The sequence below is a fragment of the Drosophila biarmipes genome, chromosome 3R (genome assembly GCF_025231255.1).
Source record: "Drosophila biarmipes strain raj3 chromosome 3R, RU_DBia_V1.1, whole genome shotgun sequence".
Taxonomy (NCBI): domain Eukaryota; kingdom Metazoa; phylum Arthropoda; class Insecta; order Diptera; family Drosophilidae; genus Drosophila; species Drosophila biarmipes.
The window spans coordinates 8329284-8350879 of record NC_066616.1 but is presented as its reverse complement, the minus strand read 5'-3'; the positions used below and the strand labels follow the sequence as shown (position 1 = coordinate 8350879).

The 21596-nt window shown below is 44.3% G+C and overlaps 1 protein-coding gene across 2 annotated transcripts in view; it reads left to right on the top strand.

Moving 5' to 3' along the window:
• The first annotated feature begins 2192 nt into the window (after positions 1–2192).
• The window catches only part of LOC108031466 (alpha-2 adrenergic receptor), a 51425-nt gene continuing 32021 nt past the window's right edge, over positions 2193–21596 (top strand). For both annotated transcript variants that reach the window (XM_044093539.2, XM_017104905.3), the window contains exon 1: positions 2193–3853. In XM_044093539.2, coding sequence (XP_043949474.1) covers positions 3017–3853 — 837 coding nt within the window. In that variant the 5' untranslated portion in view covers positions 2193–3016. The remainder of the gene's footprint in view (positions 3854–21596) is intronic.

Here is a 21596-nt window from a genome sequence, read left to right as displayed (position 1 = left end):
GCCGAGCAATCGTGTCTGAGCGATGTTTAGGAGCTCTCCTCTTAAAAGTCGGAAGTGTAGGTGTTATTTAAGTACTTTTTTATCTTAATAGCCGTTTGCTAATTCCTGCCCTCGAAGTGCTTCTGAGAAAATGGAGGTTAAGAAATCACGTGTTTCACCACCTATGGGCCTGTTTGGGGCATGTCTAAGGCATATCGGGACTGGGCCCATCGCTGGCAATCCGGCAGCGCCTTCGTCGGCAGTTAACATAATCAGAGCCTGACAAGCAATCTTCCGCCCTGCATTGGAGATGAGTGCCCGCTGCCAAGTTGTTGCCGCTGTCGCTTGTTGTTTCCGGAATTTGTCGCTCCGCCAAGTGCGTGGATGCATACACATACGTATATATGTGTGGAAAACTTGGCCTAAGCTTGTTTGTCAGGCGACGGCCTTTTCGGATTTATTATGTTGATGCCGAGGCGCCGAGACGCTGATGTGTGCTGCGTGTAATTTGAAATTATGCGCGGCAGCGCCAGGACTTATGCTTAACATAATCAAATAACTCATACGCACCGTCTGCACTTGATGAACAGGACGATGGGTCTGTGTAGCTAACCATGTATGGGATAAGAAGGCGAACAACATCCACTGCTCGCCTTTTTCATTATCATAATTTCTAGCTGATTTCATGGGGCCCGCAGAAGCAGGAGAGGTAACAACCTGTTTGCCCGATTGATACGCTCAAGTTCGCTTTTCAATTATGTGCCCAGCAGACGTGACTATCGCGCATAATGTGTCTGATATGTTGGCTGTTCTGATGGGCCTCCTTCCTTTTCAGTGCCCGCACACCTTTCGCAGGTGGATGGCTTCATTACGCTTTTATTGGCCATCCCCTGCCCCTCCCCTGAGGAGTGTTTAAAGGCGGGCTGGCCGACAACATTTGCCTTGAAAACAGGGGGTCCGTATGTGGGTTAAAACGAAAATGTAAACAAAAGGTAGCATCGCGCAAACATGGCCAGCGAATCTGGCCAGCAGCAACCCTTGGCAAACAAATGCACGAGGGAGAAGGGTCCACTGCCACCCCCTTGAAAATGGCAAAACGTGAAAAGTGCTGCCACAAAAATAAGTTTCGGTTTTGGGTTTAGGCCACTGGGACAAAGGCAAACAAAGCACAACAGAGCGCAACACAATGGGGAATGTTATGGAAAGTGAAACGCCGAATCGGGGAGAGAAATTCCCTTCAGAGCACTGTGAGAGCGGAAAAGCGCGGAGTTTCTCCAATGAAAATGAATATGCACTTGTGGAACTTGTGCTTGCAAGTGGCAACAAGCGGAGGAAAACAAGTGGAATACGATATCGAAATTGAATAGGTCAATTGAGATAATGCTTTCGTTTAGATCTTTATCTGTTATTGGGTTTCTGAGAGTCGGTACAATACGCTATAAAATTTTAAAATGTTCTTTAAGGAATATTGGATCAATATTCCATATAGAGTTGTATATTGTGTAGAAAAATATGTTATGGATATTAATGTACCTTAACCATTACCTTATCTTAATCGTTTCTCCACAAAAAACAAAAATATATATTTTTTGAAAATGTTCGTTATAATTTAGTTTCAAACGTTATTATAATCAATTATATTATTTATTACTTCTTATAGAATATAGTTTTTTTTATAGTGCTAGGATATCAAGTAGATAAATAATAATAATTAATCAACTTATTTTCTGCATTTCATTAACCAAGCGCAGTGTCTCCTTTGTCAAACACTGAAATAATGATATTGACCGCCTTAAACAAAGCACAAGATAAATATTAACCTTTTATAATTGCTTTCTGTTCATATTTGCCGGCTGCGTTATTTATTCGAGCACAACGTGGCCATATTGTTTACATTGCCAGAAATTTAATCTGTTGGCACCGCAACACTTGCCAATGGAATAGGTAAACAAAGGCGACCACTGCAAGTGCGGGCCCCTCAAGATGAGCATATCAAATGAGCCCGCAACTTGGATGACTTCGCATCCGAAAGAGTGTCGGAAAATGGTAGGGCGAGAAAAACTGGCGGAAAACCAGAGAGAATTTCCCTCGGCGGAAAAACGACGGCAGACGAGCGAGCCCGAACGGCAAACTGACAATTGTGGACGCCGTTTTTTGGTAGCAACCCAGGCGGCGGTGTTTCAGTTCAGTTAGGATGTGCAGTTCCAGCGGTGCGAACGTGTTCCGGGCGCGCCACTTGGCCAAGTAGCCGACAGAAGCCAACAGATCCAACCACATCCAGCCGGAGCGGCAACAGTTTCTTCCCTCGAAATATGCCAAGGCCTGATTGAGGGCCAAAATCGCGGGTCGCGCGTTTTTGTGTGTAAATAAACATAAGAAATCAGACGTAAAATCAAATCGAAAATCGAGAACCAAGCTGAACAAACAGCATCCATCACAGAGAAGAGATATTCGCACAATTTATTTTCGGTTTCAGTGGAAGAGCACAAGTTATTCAATTAATGATTCCAAATGCCGGCGTGCGGAATGTCTGACTGATGAGTCGGCCAGCGGCGGACCCGTAGCGCATACGCCATGTGAGCCGGATCGATGGGATCGTGTTCCGGCCAAGATACAATGCCATCCTCCTGTAAATAGCCTGCACCATTTTCTACTCGCGTCTCTGTCATAGCTAACATGTGTCCGTGTAGCCGCAGAACCACTGTACATACTCTAGACTCTAATTGATCAAGCCGCAACACAAAAAACCAAATGAAACCAAACAGAGTATAAGTAAATACAAATAAATAGAGGAAGAAGCGCGCGTTTCGCCACAGAACGCGCCGCTCACACACAAGTTTCGGTGCAAAACGGGTATAAATAATCGAAATAATATTCGCAAGCTATGCTATATATGCTGTAGGAATTAGTTAAATTATTAGGATTAGATCTGTTTGCAATTGGAATTTCGCGCGCAATAAGATTTAATTGTAAACACGGGCAGCATGGGACCAATCAGACTCTAGAGCTAGTTAGACGAAAGCCCATTCAGAACACAATGGATTATAGCCGACTGAATGCCAACATAAACACGGGCAACATCAGCACCGATGAGTTTCTGGCCGTCTTCACGACCGGAAAACCCGAGAATGCCACCCTCAATCCGCCCCTGCTCAGCGTCGACGGGCAGCTGACCCTGCCCCCGGGATCCGGATCCGGATCGGGACCGGGTTCCGGGCTGGGATCGGGATACATCAATGTGAACGACACGATATACTTCCTCAACGGCAGCTTCTACAACAGCAGTCTTCAGCTGGCGGCGGGCTACTACAACCAGAGCGGCGGTTCGGGGGCGACTTCGGGCAACCTGACCAACCCGAACCAGACAGAAGTCCACTGGGATGGGCGCTATCCCAGCGGCTACACGCTCACCCACATCGTGATCGCCTCCATCATTGTGACCATCCTGATGATCATCATCGTGGTGGGCAACATGCTGGTGATCATAGCCATCGCCACGGAGAAGTCGCTGAAGAACATACAGAACTGGTTCATCGCCTCGCTGGCGGTGGCCGACTTCTTCCTGGGCCTCATCATAATGCCCTTCTCGCTGGCCAACGAGCTGATGGGCTACTGGATCTTCGGCAGCTGGTGGTGCGACATCCACTCGGCGATGGACGTGCTCCTCTGCACCGCCTCGATCATGAACCTGTGCCTCATCTCGCTGGACCGCTACTGGAGCATCACCAAGGCCGTCGACTATCTGAAGTCGCGGACGCCGGCGCGGGCCGCTGTCATGATCACGGCGGTCTGGATAATGTCCGCCCTCATCTGCATCCCGCCGCTGCTGGGCTGGAAGGTCAAGATGCCGGAGGGACCGCTGCCCAAGTGCGAGGTAAGTGCCCCGAGTGCCGCAACAATCCACATCCCCATGCGAAATTGACGCCAATTGACGGCAATTGACGTTGCCCCACCGACAATCGAACAATGGAAGCACCAGCGGCTTTTCGGAATTGAAAAGCATTATGTGTGCTGCCGAATTGGCTATTTTCCGCTTGATCTGGACTGAATAGGGGGTTTTATTTAATTCCGAACCGTGTTATATTTACACATGAAGAACACTTGTTTACCAAGTTGTTGAGGCAATTTTTCTATCCATTATTCTATTCAAAATAAGCTTGTTTCTTTGGATTAAAGAATCTTATAGAACACATCTTCGTATCTTACAATTCCTACATTTTGAAGGCTCTAATTTTAATATCTATTCACAAATGGGCCATAAGTTTATGGGGTTTATTTCGTATATTCTTGAGAATTCACCGTCGCTATTTTTAGGCACTTTTCTTGCCCAATTTAGGCACTTTTTGCACGTCAATAGATGCCATCGCTGCCGAGTATTCATATTTGCAAACAATAAAGCGTCGAATGGCCAAAATGCCCGGATAGCAACATGCAAAGCGCAAAATGGCGGCCTCTTTGTATGCAAATTTGCAAGTTGCCGGCACAATTGTCAGATCGTTTTGGCGGTTTTCCCCAGACCAACACAAGCCCCTACCATATTTTACCATCCCATCCCTCGGTTCTTGGGTCACGCAGAGAATAAACGCAGGAATATTTATGCATATGAGTGGTGGATACATTCCGAGTGTCTCTAATTCCGCCTGCTCGAAGGCCCGACTGTCTAATACAGTCGAAAAGGCTCCAAGCCAGCCCCGAAAAGTAGGCTATAATCCATAGAAATATGCGTATTACCATGCGGGTCTGCCAGTTGCCGAATTTGAATTTCAGAATGCAAACCCTCGAAACACAAGTGCGTGTATGTGTACGGGGAAGGCTGGGGGGGAAAGCGTCACAAACTAGCTGGAAAACTCGCAAGAGAAATTCCTGGGGCCAGGGCAAGAAAACACACATCAGTAGCTGCCACAAACTGCCGCACTTGCTGCCCTGTTTTTCGGGGGAATTCTTTAAATTTTGCCACAAATTGAAAACGTCCTTCAAAGGCGAATCGATGCAGTCACTCAATCTCACTCCCCAACGAGTGGAGCTTTCAATCACAGTGACTGACTGACCCCATCGACAGCTATTGGAACACAGTTCCCCAGTTCTCCCCAGAGGAATTCCAGCTTTAAGTGGCCAGTTTGCGCAGTGGAACTCAGTTTCAGCAGTGGCAAACAGTTTAAATCGTTTAAAATCCGGACCGTCTGCCAGAAAACAGTGAAAAACTGTACGCACTGAATAACACGGTCAGCGGTGGGTTAAACCACAATATTATTTATTGCAATCGTGATAAATGCGGAGCAAAATGGAAAATGCAAATGTCCCAGGGCATTCCCCTCCATATCGTTCGTATCTGTATCTCGCCTGTCTCCAGAATTTTTGATTAATTTTTTTTTTCGTACTTTTTCCTCTTCCCGCCACCAATGACCAAGGCACACATTCATTGGACAGTAAATAAAAAGAAAGAAGCAAAAAATGTGGCGGAATATAATAATAGAGTGGAGAGCGAAGGCAGAACGAAATAAAGTATCCTAATATAGAAGAATGCTTACGTAAAGTTTGCCATTCAAATTAACCTTGAGACAATAAAGGCAGAAATGGGGGGTAGGTCTCGGGGAGGCGGCGTTTTTATTTACGATGGCCAGCGTCCAGTTTCGCCGGCAAATGCTGGCACATTAATCAAGCCTAAGTGGCCCGGATAAAGTTCCAGGCCCTGGCGAATGAGCAAACATGTTTTTAGCGCATTTTAAGCAGTCTAAACAACACCGAATGACAATTTATAATGGCAAAACTTTTGTACTTACGGACATGAGTTTGAGTTGTTTTTTTTTATTTTTTCCGACGGCATCGATTAGCCCTCTTGCCTCCTCAATCATTACCACGGGCACTCAAATTAGCTGGGTGGCGTTTTAGCCAACAAATGTCACGGAAAGCGAGCCAGCCGCTAGGCCAATCAGGCAACTCACTACAAACTACACAGGGGAGATAATATCTAATTTTCAAAATGGATTTTCCAAAGGGTAGTCACTTTACTAAAAAAAAAAACAAATTTTTTCTGAACTTATATTCCCTAAAAGAATAAGGTTAATAAATACAAAACATACATTTTAATTGAAAAATGTATGATGATAATACCACTATTTTTAAAACTTTATGAACCTTTCAAATTAAATTATTAATTTTTATAGTAAATTCTTATTATTTTTTTGAATTTATTTCATTGTTTTAGTACTACAATTTTAAATAAGAACAGTTTTACGGCCCTATATGTCTTTGGTATATAATATACTTATTTGTAATGTTAAGCGAAAAAAAACTAATACATTGTTTTTTATTCTGTTTTTATTAGTAATTATTATATGACAGTTAAAATTTTAAGCTAAAAGAAGCTGTTGATAGAGGTCTTCCGAAGTGGCTATCTCTAGCAATTGGATATCAATTGAGTGGCATATTTTAAACTGGTAATTTCGACTTTTAGCAGCGTGCAACACCCGTTGCAATTGATTTTTCCCCGTGCAGTGGCAGTAAACGAGTCGGGGGTTCGGGTGCGTCCAATCATTAAGCATGTCTGCCGACGAATTTTTGGGAGGGGAAACGACTGTCGGCAATGGCCTTGTCCGGGGCTGGCATGTAAAACCTCCAATTTGCCGGCCCAACAGCGGGATTCCGAGGAGGAGGATGCGGAGCAGAGGCCCGGCGCTGGTGGAGTGGCATGGCCTGGTGAACATTTTAATTATGACACCATGTTGACATGTACAAAATTGTTGTTCGCCGCCATCGTAGTCGTCGTCGTCGTCATCGGCGCACATTGAACCGCAATACAAGCCGCAGGGGTGCCAAAAGGGGGTTGCCCGGGGCCACCGTGCGGTGGAGGCGCTGATTTGACACTTGCCTGCTCGATTTAATTAATAAAACAGCATTTTAGAGCGCGATGACGCTGATTTCTTGCCACTCGAGATGCTCTCAGCATTGAACTATTTTCGGGTTTTCATCCGTCTCCCCGTCGGGCAGGAAGATATTTTGACGGCCCGCATTTAATTGACATCATCTGGCGCTGGCGGTGGGCGGCTGCCTGATTAATGCCGAACCCAATGAGGTATGTCCTGATATGCGTGGGTGGCCTGTTATTTTTGGCCGCCTGATTCGAGGCCCCGCGGCGTGGCCCAAAATCAACTGGCTTTGTTCGCCCCCACGTAATGGCTGCAATTTGACCCAGCAAGTGCCTCAATCTGGGCTCTCCGGCAAATCTACAAATAAACATACAAAAGGCCGCTTATTGAATGGAGTGGCTGAGCTGCCACCCCGGGAAATTCTAATTCCAAGAAACTACATTATTCACTTCCCCAGCGAACTCAAGCTGCCGGCCATTGTGCCCTTTGTGCAGTGCGCCAGTGCCAAAGGGTCGCACAATGGACCCCATTATAATCCGTAAAGGGGCAAACACTTTATTGAAATATTAATCGAATATTATATTCCATTTTGCGGAGCATTCAAAGAGCCAGGCCAGCCATCGCACAATGGCACGCAACAAATGGCCAGGATCAAAAGTGTGGCTCAATCGGCTTTTGGCCTTCAGGGTATCACAGCATCATATCCCCCCCAAAAACGCATCGAAAGTTTTGAGTAGTTAAGACAAAACCTAGGGTTTTACGCAACTCAAATTACGGGCCATCCGGGCGTGTGTGTAATGTAATGTGTAATGCGATGATATGCGGCAGCACAATAACGACTTAAGTCATTGCCTAAGTAGCTCATTAGCGTCAGTTTTTTCTGCCACGGCACTTTAAAGGAAATTAAGTGAAAAACCCTCCGTAATAATGGCGTTTTTACCAACCTCAACCTCAGTGTCGTGGCCGGCGGCCGTCGAGCTGCAGGCAGGGACTTTAAGTTGACATTGGGCCCGGACCCGGGGGCTCCAAAACCAAGTTTAAGACCAAGTCCAGGTCCGCAGAGCCAACGGGTGTGCGTGAGCCCGCGCACTTTTGATATTTTCTCATTATGCCGTACATGTGCATGTCGGGGCTGTAATTCTCGTTAGGTCTTTGTTACATTTCATACACTTGACTTGCTCGGCTTGAAGACCGCTTGCTTGTTGTTTCTGTACTTACATTTCCCCTCCTAGCGGCGCATGTGTGTGCTAGCCCTTTATGTTGGCCAAAGTATTTTACATTTTTTCTTTATTTATTTTTTGCTCCTCGGCAGCATTTTCCTGCAAAGGCAGCCAAAGAAATGCCTGGGCTGGCTGCGAGAAAGGTTCAAGAGCAGCTAGCTAATGGGCTTAGTCCTTGAGATACTTTCCCTGGCAGGGTTTTGGGCATGCTTGTGTATCTTTCCCTGCACTTGCGAAAAAAGTTAAAGTATTTGCTAGCTAGTAAGTAGTATGGATAGCGCATAGTTTGATCGCCCTCCTTATTTTTATTGATTTAACTTCAGATCAAAGAGCTCTGTTTTGCTGTTTAATAATTCAATCATATGAGTTGTTGAAAGTTTAAAATTGATTACCAATGCAGTGTACAGAATACTCCGTTTGCATGCTGATTTTATGAATATTACATGGGACACAATCGAATGTAAAGCCTTTAGGGCAAAAAATAATAGAAATGAATTTAAAATGCATGCTTTTCCGTTTGATTATTTTTGCAGTCGCTGCCTGTTGCCTGTTTTTTTCCCTCTGTACCTAGTAGGTTAGTGTGCTCACTATGTGGCCCACACCCGGTCTCCACATCGTTGGAAAAGTTCACTTTTCCCGGCCATTACGGTCTGAAATGGCTTTTAAGATCATAATCAGTGGCATTTATTTTGGAGCGGCGGCCAGGAGCTTCGGGAGCGGAGTCAGCCACATTTACGCATTGAACTGCGTTATTACATCCTTGATTTGTTTATAACAGGAAATTATTAAAGAAAATATATATGCGGCCGAGCAGCTGGGGAAAATCAGGACGAAATCGAATAACAAGCATACGCCCCGTTTACATTCGTTCGTTCCACTGCTTTCTTCTGGTTATTTTTTGTATTTTGGCTGCTCGAATCGTTTGCTAATTTCCGCTCGCCGCGCACTCATCGCCGCTGACATTACAGATAGGATGTTGTTGGCGAGCGCCAAACAACTGGCGGCAATGCGAAAAAATGAAATGAAACACTGGGGAACCGGGGAACCCAGCACTAAGGATCTGCGGGGGACATTGTGCCTTCGAGTGCCCACCACAAGGCATATGCCTTGGCGTGGCATAGGCAAATATTGACATTTTAGCTTATGGCGCACGCACCACTAACTGGCGCCCGCCGCTTTTCCCTCGCTTTCCCCTGGCCGGCAGTTCGCATTCGCAGCTCGAAACTCAGACTCCCATCGTTGGTTAAATTAAATTACTGAGCAATTCTTTCCGGCTGCTTTCGGGTGCCTCTGTTCCTCTGCCGCTCTGTGTGTGCGAATGTGTCTCGTTATTGTGAGTGCTGCACGTATACCATTTGCGGTCTTCCCATACATGCAAAAAAATTCAATTATCCTCTGGCAGTTACCATTACATCACCTTACGCATTATTATTTGTTGAACAACTCATTTGAATTTTCATACCCTGGCGAGAAAGACTGTCTGATTTGAAAGTTAATCGGGTTTAAATAAATACATATTACTTTTATTTAAACATCTTTGATTTATTTGAATAAAGATATTATCGTTGCTTAAAATGTTAACCTCTTTATTCATTTGAAAAGGAATGGAACACGGTTGTAGAATAACGCATGTTTTTATTATTTACCACTTGGAGGAATTTTTTTTCGATTCTCAATGACTTGTTACCAGTTAATAAAGGTTTTGAAGAAATCATATTATTACATAGTGTAAATAAAATCCTCGAAAGATTGCGCCGAAATTGCGGTTTCCAAAAATGGTAGTTTCTCAATGTCAGCTTTAATTGACTGAAAATACTTAAATAGAGGTAATGTCTTAGTACGATTGGTCGAGAATAGGAACCTGTCCTCACGATAAATGTAAAAAAAAATGTAACTTCCTGTGACATGTAAATATAACTAACTAGAGCCTCAACAAGACATTTAGCAATCGAAGCAAAGTCTTAGGGGCTTAAAAGGGAGAGTATCTACGTTTTCATAAAATAAATTAACACATTCCACGTACAGATTTCCCTCTGTGTACCCCATACACTTCCCAACCCAGACCTCCCTCCCCGCCTCGAGAACTGCCATATGCAGCGCAGCCGCTCATTGGCATTTGTCATGCTCGGGCACAAACTTAAAGTCGGCACAAGCTGAACTTCTTTTGGACCGGATGTATCTGGCACAGCCCCCGAACACCCCTCCAGGGGCTTATCCCCCTTATCGTGGCAGTCGCGTACTTCGCCAATGGCTTCTTTTTGTACTTCCCCTCCGGTTTTTTGTAGGGCAGCGCGTGTGTCTGGCAGCTTGGGGAACTTTTCGTGGAGCTCGCTCCGTCGGTTTGATTAAAATAAAGCCAAGTTTCTAAGCCCGGATTAGTGTCCGAATTATTATTATTTTTTCATTCTTCTCTCTGTTATTTTTCGGCGAGGAATGGAGCGTTCTCAGTCAATTATTTGGCTTCGTGGCTTAGTCAGCTGGCGTTTATTTATTTATTTTGCAGCGCTCCTCAGACGTGCCTTAAAGTCGCCCGCTCGCTTTGTCCCTACGCCATTTGCATTGCATGCTTTGGGAGGCTGTCTGAAAAGTTTTTTATTGCATTCCATAAAATGCAGCGACGGGTCCCGGTCCCGAATTCCATTTCTCCTGGAGCGAAAGGCCGGGACCAAGTGTGTGCCCTCTTATCGCATCAAGTACTTTCGCCCGAAAAGTTTGGCCGAGATACAGCGTGTGTGTAAGCACATTTATATGCATGCAACTCAGTTGTGCGAGCTGATGTCATCTCGGATGAAATATAATTCTTTCGCCAGAGTTTAATATCATTACTTTTGTTTCGGCTGCCGGGCGCGTGCGAAAAGCGTCTGAGAAATTCGCGCATTAACTTTCACTTGCCAGGCAACATAAACAGGCTTAAAGCCATGGCCACAATGCCCACTGAAGCAGATTTGGTATTTATGAGCTACCCACAAGAATCCTGGCCCAATCTGCTGTTGCCACTGCCGCCGCTGCCTAAGTAAATTATACTCGCCAAAATAAATTGAACAAAACAGGCCGCAAAAGCTGGAAAATGGCAGATGGGGCCGAACAGACACAGACGGAGATGAAAGCAAAACTCTTTTACAATTGACTGGCGTTCCGCTGATGCTAATTGAATTAAAATCCATTGGAAAGTTGTTGTCTGCCCGCCCTTCGGCCTCGAGGAATAAACGGAAACTCGATTGGATGATGACAGCATTGCACGGGAAAAAATAAGATTACCATCTTGTAGTTCGAATACTTAGTAGAATTGACAAAATAATAATGTAATGTCGAATAAAAAGTGTAATTAAGATAGGTATAAAGACGTCTTCAGACCGTATTAGTCGATAGCATTCCACAGGAGTAAATAAAACCACTAAATGATCATTTTAGTACTCTATAGATTTTCTTAATTTAAGAATTTTAAAATATTTAAATATACAATTATTTTCCCTGTGCCGTTGTCCAACTAAAAAGGGTCAAAGTTAATTTATTGCCGAATGAATGGCGGAGATCTTGGACTTTTGTGGGCACTGCTCTGCAATCGTAAAGTCAAATGGCGCCTAATTGGCAAAACAAGCGGAAAATCGCAAATTAAAACAGAGTCTCACCAAGTCCGAGTCAAAGTTGGAAATAAATTTGTCTTGGCCTCTTCCACGAGGGCCTCCGCCGCCCCTCTGCAACACAAATAAAACAAATTGCGCATACGCCCCGCAGCCGCTTTAGTTCTGCCCTGTGATTTTCACTGCCGAGCGGCGCTTTATTAAAGAAAGCCAAATAGAACGAAGTGAAATATTTGCCGGGGTCTTTTCAAATTGAGGCAAAATGGCGGTGGCAAAGGCATGGCGCCCGGGATTTTCGCTGGCCAAATGCCAGCATGTTGGCCATAATTAAAGAGTAAGCCGGCTGCACTTAATTTTACACGCATGACCCAACACCAATCGCCTTCCGATGCGATCCTATAATGCGCTGGCGGGAGAAAACCGAAAAAATCGCTTGACATTTATGACAGCATTGGCACACATGAACACCATAAATTAACTTCACGCAAAAACTTTCCGCCATCCGCTGTCACAACAATGTCAAAACTTAAATATTGACAATGCCATTGACATCGACATCGGCGTTCGCCGTGCACCGCTCTGTTTAGCCGCGCTCAGCTTTTATGGCTACGCATAATTTTTCCATATTTTGCCGAGCAAAACCCTTTTCGCACGCCATGTCGAGCCGACTTTGGTTTTCGGCTCTGACTTTGGCCTGCTGCTTGGCTGCCTGGCTGCCTGGCTGGCTTTTATGTGCAAATTGCGCGCAGTAAATAAAAATAAATGAGTATGAAAATTTTTACTCCTATCAGCAGTATTTTTTTATTTGGTCGCCGAGAGTTCAAGACCGTGTGTGTAGGTGGGCCTGTCTGTGCCCGAACCAGCCGACTACTCTGGCACCTCCTCCGTAATAATCGTAATGAATGGCTTATCACGCCAGCTGGCGTTGTCACCATCGTCATCGTCATTGCCCCGAGTCTGGCGCCTTTGTTGGTTCGATATAACACCCATGTGTGGGGGGCAGCGAGCTGGCATCGGGTGGGAATCAGGCTGAAATCGCGGGAAATGGTTAATAAACGAAAGAGTTATGCAGTTGGGGGCGCAGTCGCCGCGACGCCGAGGAATCCCGGTGAAAAACCCCTCGCACGATCCAACAATAAAATGAAATTTAGCAATTCAATTTAATGCGTTATTTGTCGTATAAATTTATACCGTGCCGGGCATATTGATTTACTTTTACTTAAGTGAAAGCAACTGGAAGGCTGGCGGGCTGGCGGGCTGGCAGGCTGGGATAATTGCCAGTTGAGTCAGCACACATGGGACACCACACCATATGAGGATTTATGGCCGCAGCGAAATCAAACACCACCAATTTCGCCATTCATTAAACCCAACTTTTGAGTGCTCGCCTTTAAGGTTTTGGCCTTTATTTGGCCCGCCGAGTGGAGTATTATCAGCGCCGGCCAGGAGCGGGAACCCAATCCCTGGCCCTGGGTCCTTGGCACTTTGTCACATAAACATAAACACTTACAAATTCGGCGGCAACAGCGAGTGGCGTTAAAACAAAACCGGCAACCACACCAACAACAGCCGCGCGGCCAAAATGCTGCTGAATTATTTTTCGTGTTGTTTTCTCTTCACTCGCAGGCGGCATAATCCATTTTGAATAAAATTCCGAATGAACAGACACGCCAAAGGAGCCGAGCAGGCTTCGAGGATAAAAAGGACACTGGGAAAAAAGAGTGCATTCAAATTGGTAGACTATCCTGGAGCAAATACACTTCCCATTGAGTAGAAAGGTGTAAAAAATGATATGAGAATAAATATAGATATTACAAGAATAATAGTGAAAGCATTTTCGGAACCTCCTTAAAACGTGTAATAACTTCTAGCCTATCTAGCAACCCCTAGCACTAATTTAAAAATCATAAACGACATTAAAACATATAGCTATCTCAAATGTCATTTCTCTCAAGTAAAGTTCAATATAAATTTATTTGTAAAAATAAATAAAAAATATTAAATATATAAGACTTAATGTATTTATATACAGTAGAATGGTGTATTACTAAAGCGATTTTTATTGGCAGCTAGAATATTAAATAAACAAATACAGGATATATGTATGATATTATTAATGCACTGCTCTTGTATATTAATGCAGAATTCTGTCCTCAGTGTACCCCAAGGAGGAGGCTGTTGAAATCAGGCCGCATCCTTTGTTCTGACGGTCGCCGGTTGCCTTTTTTCGGCATTTGTCGAAGGCGATGCCAGCACACTTAAAACATGAGCACGAAAAACATTTACATAAAATCGTCTTAAAGTATTTGCGCGCCTCATCGTCGGTGGCAAAAGGAAAAGCGGGAAACGGGCGAGCGGAAAAGTGGGAAAACGGGAAAGCGAAAGGACTCGGATGCGCCCGTAGGCCAAATAAATTACACAAAATGTCGTCGGGCCCCATTTCTGTGGGCCATTTTGTGCTATTAAATACGGTGAAGTGGGGCGGACCAATAAAAAAGAAAACCGGGCGGAGAGGGCAGGAAAAGGCCCAAAAGAAATTATAGAAATTGCATTTATTCGGCAGAAGCATGAATAAGTTTTTAATTTGCGTGGCGCTCTTAATTCAGTGTACCATAATCTGGCACTAAATGCGAACATAATTACCCCAAGCGGCGAGATAAACTTTCGCTTGTGCGAATTGAATTAAATTTGCCAGCTGAAATTGCATTGCGTAAATGAATTTGTAGTTTAATTTGCTGCCTTTGCGTGGGGGTAGCTTTGAAATCAACTTTTTCGCTCGCCGCACATGTCGTTGGGGAGCCGCTCGGCCACCAGAGAAATCAAAAAAGTTCAAAATTAAATGAGACAGAAGAGCTGTGGGGGAGAAATGGGGCGGCCGCAGCAGCACAAGGCCGCCCAGGAGGTGGCAAGGTCCTTGTTGCCGCACAGTCGCCACTGCAGACACCGCCCCCCTAGTTGCAACTTTGGCTCGAGTATCATTGACTCAATGGGGGCCCAGATTCAATTTAGCATATATGGGTTTAATTTCGACATTCATAAATCCCAGCCAAAGCCCCCGGATGATTCATGTAGTCTCTGTGCCCCGTGCCGCATGCCCCGCCTAATTATGCCAAAGTTTGCCTCGCTTCATCTCGCACTTTTTATTGCCGGGGCTCTACTCCCTTGGGTCAATTTTAATTACGCTCATTTGGAGCCTTTTAATGTAAATGAAAAACAAAATGGAAAATGGTGGGAGCGTAAGGAAACGGCGGCAGAAACAAAGCAAAAGTCAGGCGAAATGAATGGAATCGGGGAAATTTTAAATTAAAAACAACAAGTCGTAAGCAGGGCGTGTAAAATTTGACAGCGGCAACGAAGTGAAAATTGCCACGGCATAATTGAGGGAAAACCCGCATCAGCCAGGAGTCACACTTCTTTTTCGACTTTTGTGCATAATTAAAAATGTGCACATTGACATTTGAGGACAGGCCAAGTCATAAATATTAATTCCCTCCCTTTTTGCTGCTTAAAAAATTCCATTGGCGTGCTTTGCATGCTGGTTAAGCCTTTTCCTTTGACTTGCTCACCTCGTTCGGCTGGTTCGTATTCCTCGCATATTTGCTGTTTCCTCCCCGAAAATGCCTGGAGCCGTGAGCTTTCTGAAAATCCATCTAACTTTGCATGCCAAAGGGGAAAGGGCCCTGCCCCAGTTGCCGTTCCATATCTGCTCCTGCAGCTGCTCCTCCCCTGTCCCGCGTGTATAATCGTCAATCATCATAATTCCGGGCACTTTGCCGCACACGTTGCGCATACGCCCCCATGTCGATGGCTCATTTTTACAAATGAAGCGCATTTTACAGTCCACTTTAATGTCGGCCATAAAAGCGAGAGAGAGCCCAGGCACTGCCGTTGCCATTCCTTTGTCTTTCATTAACACGCCGGCACGATGAAGACGAATGGCTGCGTCAAGAGGGATATTTCCCGGGGAAAACGGAGGAAGCACAGAAGGAGTACTCCCTGGCAGACATGAAAAGAAGCTGGCTTAGCCAACCCCACCGCCTTGCATTCATTTGTGGCGCCAAGGTTTTATTGAGTTATTCTGGCCATGGTTGGCACCAAGCCCGACCACAGTTTCCTCGCCTCATCCTCGGCCGGAAATGGCGCACTCATTGCGAGTCTTTGATCATTTCCCCTTTGCCCAGTCGGGCTTAAAACTGCATTTGGAAAGTGTCCGAAACTCGGGGCGAAAGTCAGAGCTCTTCTCCTTTCGGCCACAAGTTGGGACCGCGATAAATTCCAATCCCACACACACGACACATCCTTTCCCGACTGTCACATCCCCTTTTCTATTATATTTTCTTCTCCGCTCCACTCTGCTGGCATTTTTATTTCGTTTGGCTTTATGAAATTAGTAAATGCCAGGCCGTTGTTGCTGCTCCAAGGAATTTGATGGAGAAGACAAAGCTGCCGCTACTCTTGTTGTTGGGGGAATAAACGTTAAAATATGATTTGATATTATGGCCAGGACGGCAGGCATGTAGCTTAGCCATTTGTTATCCTTGTTATGAATTCGAGAGTGCCACGATACCAAAGAGCACGCCCCGGAGATGGAGTGCTCCGCATCAATGGCATTTTGATTGCAAATATTAAGTCATTCGGCAGGCGATGCTTGTGTCCTGACCGCAGGGCAACAAGTGGTGGGTTCTTGGGTTAACAGGGCTACTTTAATGTATGTAAAGGGATCATAACCTTTTGTCCACACGTTAAAAATATAAAATCAAATACTATCCGATGTTTAATAAGGTCTAAAAGTGCTCTGTGTAAAAGATATACTATGTATAAGATATATATAAAACTCTTAGAAAATGTGAAAGAGGTCAAAAGTCAGGATGGCGAACATACAAAAGAGATTTAGAGACATGATCATCATATCTTTTTTATATTCTTCTCTGTGCATCATAAGTAATAGTAAGTTAACTGCTTTTCTGATATTTCTAGATCTACCTTACTAACCTTGTACTTTCATCCCTTTACCAATAAATACTATCCCTAACATTTGAAAGGTAAAGATATTTTGAAGAACTAATGACTGTGCCAAAAAGAGTCAGTATAGTTAGGGTGTAAGGATTCTTAAAGGCTTGCATTCAAGGAAATAGTTATCGGTTTAAGAAAAAAGAGCAAAGCATTCGCACAGCGCAAGAAATCCCCGATGTCGCACTGCTGACTGTGATTCTGACCGCATTGCCGACGTATGTTCTGCGTCAGTCGCAGTTGCCGATCATAAACTTGCTGCACACGGCTGCGAATAGGCAAATAAATAAGACTGAGGAGAAGCCAAGTCGGCACCCTTGGCGGGCCCAAACCAATCCCATTTGCAACACCTCCAACCTATGCTCTGCACTTGTCTTCCGAGGAACTCGGGGCTCAGGGAGCAGGCAGCAGCACACATATCATTTGTCTGTCTGTCTGTCTGACTGCCTCCGCCCGTGTGTGTCCTTGTGTATTTTTATCCCATTGCTGTTGAAGTTGTTCTTGTAGCGTAGTTGTATTTGTTGATTGTAGTTTGTTGCCGCCTTCGTTGTCGTGTTTGTGGTTACACTTTGCGTGCTCTGTGTGTGTGTGTGGCCCCTTTAACCCGCTTTACCCTGGAAACCATTCAGCCAGTGAGCAGAAACCCACCCTGCGTATACGTTCTTTTTTCCAGCCCTTTGCATGCGGTCGACCCCGCCGTGCGTTGGTGTGAGTGGGCCAGGATAACTGCGCATATGTGTGCGTTGGCCTATTGTGCTAATAGGCACACTATCGCATTTTAACAGCTTTTATTTACACGTACGCACAGAAAGAATAGCAACTTTTGCTCTTGCGGCAGTAGTGCTCTTAAACTGAATCCGTAAGATTTTATTACAAATATTGGTAGGGCTTTTTGGGATAGACCCAATAACGTGTTGAGGTGCTAAAAAAAAATCAAACCAATTTTAAGCCTTCAAAATTAAAAAAGAAAACAAATCCAGAAGGTAAAAGATAAGATACTTACTATTAATTGTGTGTTTGATTATAGGCTAATTTGACTAATCAAACATTTAAAATCAGCGCTAAATACGTAAAATACAAAAAAAACATTGTTGAAATGTAAGTTTTTTGTTGTAGATATAATTAAAAAGAAAACAAAAAATAGGAAAAACTATCAAAAATCGGTGTTGTTCTCTTTGCTTTTCCGCTTTATGTGACGATTTTTTCCTAGAATTTCAGCTGGGTCTCGACTTTAAGCGCTCGCAGTTCACTTTATGAATTAAAAGGGACCCGCTTGTCAGTCAGTCGTTCACTCAGTGAGTCAGTCATTCAGTCGCCCACTTATCCACATGTCATCCATGGAGAGGCGGGACTTCCACTTGGTGCTCCGTCCGCCGGTCTTCCGTCCTCCGCCCCCCGACTGTGACCCGGTCCCGACATGATTGGCATTTTCAAGCGTCAGCTCAGACCGTCGGTCTGCCGCCTGAAACCGTGTCTGGATGTACGGTCCTTTGTTAACACATTTCCCCCATTCTTCGATACTCGTTTTTTTTACTTTTTTGCACACTGATAAAAATGGTGAAATGACAGCTTTTATAATTGGCGATAAAATGCCATTAACAAGGGACATTGTAGGTCCTGTCCGGAACGCGAAGCCCACTGGTCACGTGTTTGCCGGGCCACCTGCCCAGCCTGCTCAGCTTTGAGTGGCATTCCAAAGTCCGTAAGGATATATTGGCATCCACATCAGCTGCAGCTGCTGTCCTTAAAGCCTTTCTTTAAACTTTCCACTCCGACGATTGTATATGTGCGCGGCCAAATAAAGTGATGAGTAATAAATTGCCTTCTTGGGCTGTTAAGCATGTGAAGTCAATAAAATTTTTAATGGCTCCATAGCACTCGCCTTCTTGGCTTTAATAACTCAGAAAGTGGAAGGAGGAGAAGGAGTCGTCAGCCGAAATGGAAGTTATACTCACGGTTGGGCGGGTAATTCAACTAGGAGGCAGCGCCCCGGTTTCCGGTTGATACTTTCACATCCATTTCGGACGGGGAACTGGGCGGAAGTAGCAAGTAACAGAACTTCCGGCGTCGGGCGCCAGTAAACTGTAATAAACACTAAAACGTAAAATGCTGTTGCTCAGACTCAACTCGCCCCCCTGGTCGCAGTGCCATTTGACTGACAAATGTGGCCAAGGAAATGGCAAGGAAATTAAAACAAATATAAAATGCTAGCATCTAGGCAGACGCAGCAACACCCATGGAATAACAACAACACACTGAGGGAAAAACAACACTCTACAGCAGTTGTTTTCTTTACTTTCAAAACTATTTATGGCTACTGTGGGAAATATGTAATATGAATTTAAACATTAATTAAAACCTCGCGGGCCTAAGCGGTAGATGGCTAAGCCGGACTTTGGTAGGTTTCAAGAATTGCAAAAAACTTTGGCGTAAGTTTATTTTATGGGGAAGGGACTACCTTAAATGGGATCAAATTGATTAGAAGAATAAATAAATAAAAGAAGAGCCGAAATAATACAAATATATGTAATATATATAATGACTTCTCTTCAACTTAAGTAAATGGACATTAATTGCATTTTAGTAAATAGTAAATATAATTCAAATTTGTATAAATGCCTTTTAGACTTCTCTACAAATCCAAATATTTTGCGTCTTTTATTTTCTGACAAATTATGCAAACTTTTGGTGTTTTCAATTATTCCAGTATTTATTCCCAGTGCTCTTAGGACTGTGGACAAACTTGCCGGTCCGGCGAAATGAAAATAAATATGGGGCTAACTTTTTGCTGGGGGTTTGAACGCGGGGCCGGCGGTTCTTTCTCTGTTGCGCTAGTCATTTGCCATAAAAGTCAACAACTTTCCCTGGCGCAACGCTGATAAAGGCCAGCCCATGACAGCCGGCTTCCTCCTGGCCCCGCCCATTCATTTCGATTGAATTACGCGTAATCGCTGCGAGTGCTTAAAAATTAAATTAAAATTTTATTTACTCCAGTGCCGAGCTGGGGACTCGTCGCGAAATGGTATTGGGAATGGGTGGGGGCGTGGCTGTGGGCCGTCCCACCTTAACCTTATCGTCGGCACACGCACACGCACATTGGCGGGCCATAATGTAGCGCTGGGGTGATAAGAAATCGATTTGTCACCGGGACGTGAGACTCAATTGGCGCTTAAACAGAAGCCAAAACCGCGAGGGCATAAATCAGACGTTTGCACACATGCACACGAGTTGAATGTCTCCTCGCATTGTGGGTTCCTAAGTTTATTACAGTTGTTCCTGCGAGTTGTTTGGAATCAAATCCCCAAACAAAATACTCACAGCTTTCGTGGCAAGTGTGGGCAACTCAGATTTGGTTTCAAGGACAGTTGGAAATTCGGAAAGCAAAGATATAACTTCGAGTAAAATATACCCCGCTACTCGGAAACAGTATCTTATACACGTTTGGCTTATATAAGATAGCATTTCATATTTTACTTTTTACATTGATAGCGTATTCATTTAACACAATAAAAAGTTTCTTGTTTGTTGGGAATTTTTTTGGAGGGTGTCTAAAAGTATGCAGCATTATTTTTTATTACGGAAGTTCAAGGGATTCGTTCCGAAAGATTTAGGAATACCACGGAAAAATCGAAACAAATTTCAGCCTTCTGTCCTTAGGTTTTCTAAGTTGCGGGTGTCTAAAAGTGTGCAACAATTTATTTTTAAAAAGATCCACATTCAAGGATGATACCAAAATACTTCAGTGGTTTATCCTGAAATTGCCTAGATGGATTAAATTTTAGTTAAATTTAACCAGATGTCAATGTAAGCAATATACTCGTGCAACCCAGCCATACCAAGTGAAGAAAAATTGAAACAAATTTCGGGGGAAAAGCATTGTCAAGCCTAACTATGAGCCCCCTGGCTCTAATGATTATTAAGTTGCAGGTGCGCCGGCTGTCTGTGTTTAGCGCTGAGTTATCCCCGGTTTACAAGTAAATCCTCGAGTGAAATATAATTTCCATGTGTGTGTTTTGGGTAAAAATTCAGCGGAATCGATTGAGCGATGACAACAGCGGCAGCAGCAGCTGCGAGCATTTTCCGAAGGGGAAATGCGAACAAATGCCAGCCCGCTTTTCCTGATGTACCCCGGTTTACATATTTCGCGAGTAAATCCCCTTTTGCCAGACACCCAAAGTAAGAAAAGCGCCTGGATGAATGCTCGGCGTAGTCGTTTCTGGATTTCCTCTAGCTTTCTCTTTTATGGCACAGCGCTTTTCCCGATTTCCCGCGCTTCGGTCTCTACGGCCATGTTTTCGCCTGAGTTGCACGTCGAATATTTTCAGCGATTGCCTCAGAAGCCGCAGAGTAAACAAGCGGGCTTACATTAACTTTCACTTACTTTCGCCGCGACGTGTGCCTGTGTGTGTGTGTGCCTTTCTCTTTGCACTCACACAATCACTCACAATTTAAACGCTTCATTTCACTTTATTTCGACTGCGATTTCAATTTAAATTCCATGGTTTTTCCGTTTTCCCTTTTGGCTGATGCTTGAACATCTTTTACTTTGGCTTTTACTCTTGGCTGTGGCTTTCCAGATTTCCCATCATCCCAGCAAAACGCTCATGAAAATGAGTGGATTTTGGCGATTTTAATTTTTAATTTGCCATTTACCAGCTATCCATTGATAAGCTTTCTCTTTAATCAAAAATGCTGTGGAAAAGGTTCTGAAAACCGCCAATTAGGCGTCTAAAGGGTGGCTTTTAGATGTATGGAAATTATTTAGGCTGCGATTTCCATTTCCCCGGGAGTCCTAGTGGTTGGCGAAATGTTTTAATTAACTTTTGTTTGCCCAAAAGTTTCCTATGAAATATTTTCGGGTGAAGGAACAGCCGCTCCCTCTAGGTTTTTCCTCTTCCGCATGCAGGGTAAGATTCTCCGAAGTCTCTGTGAACCCAAGG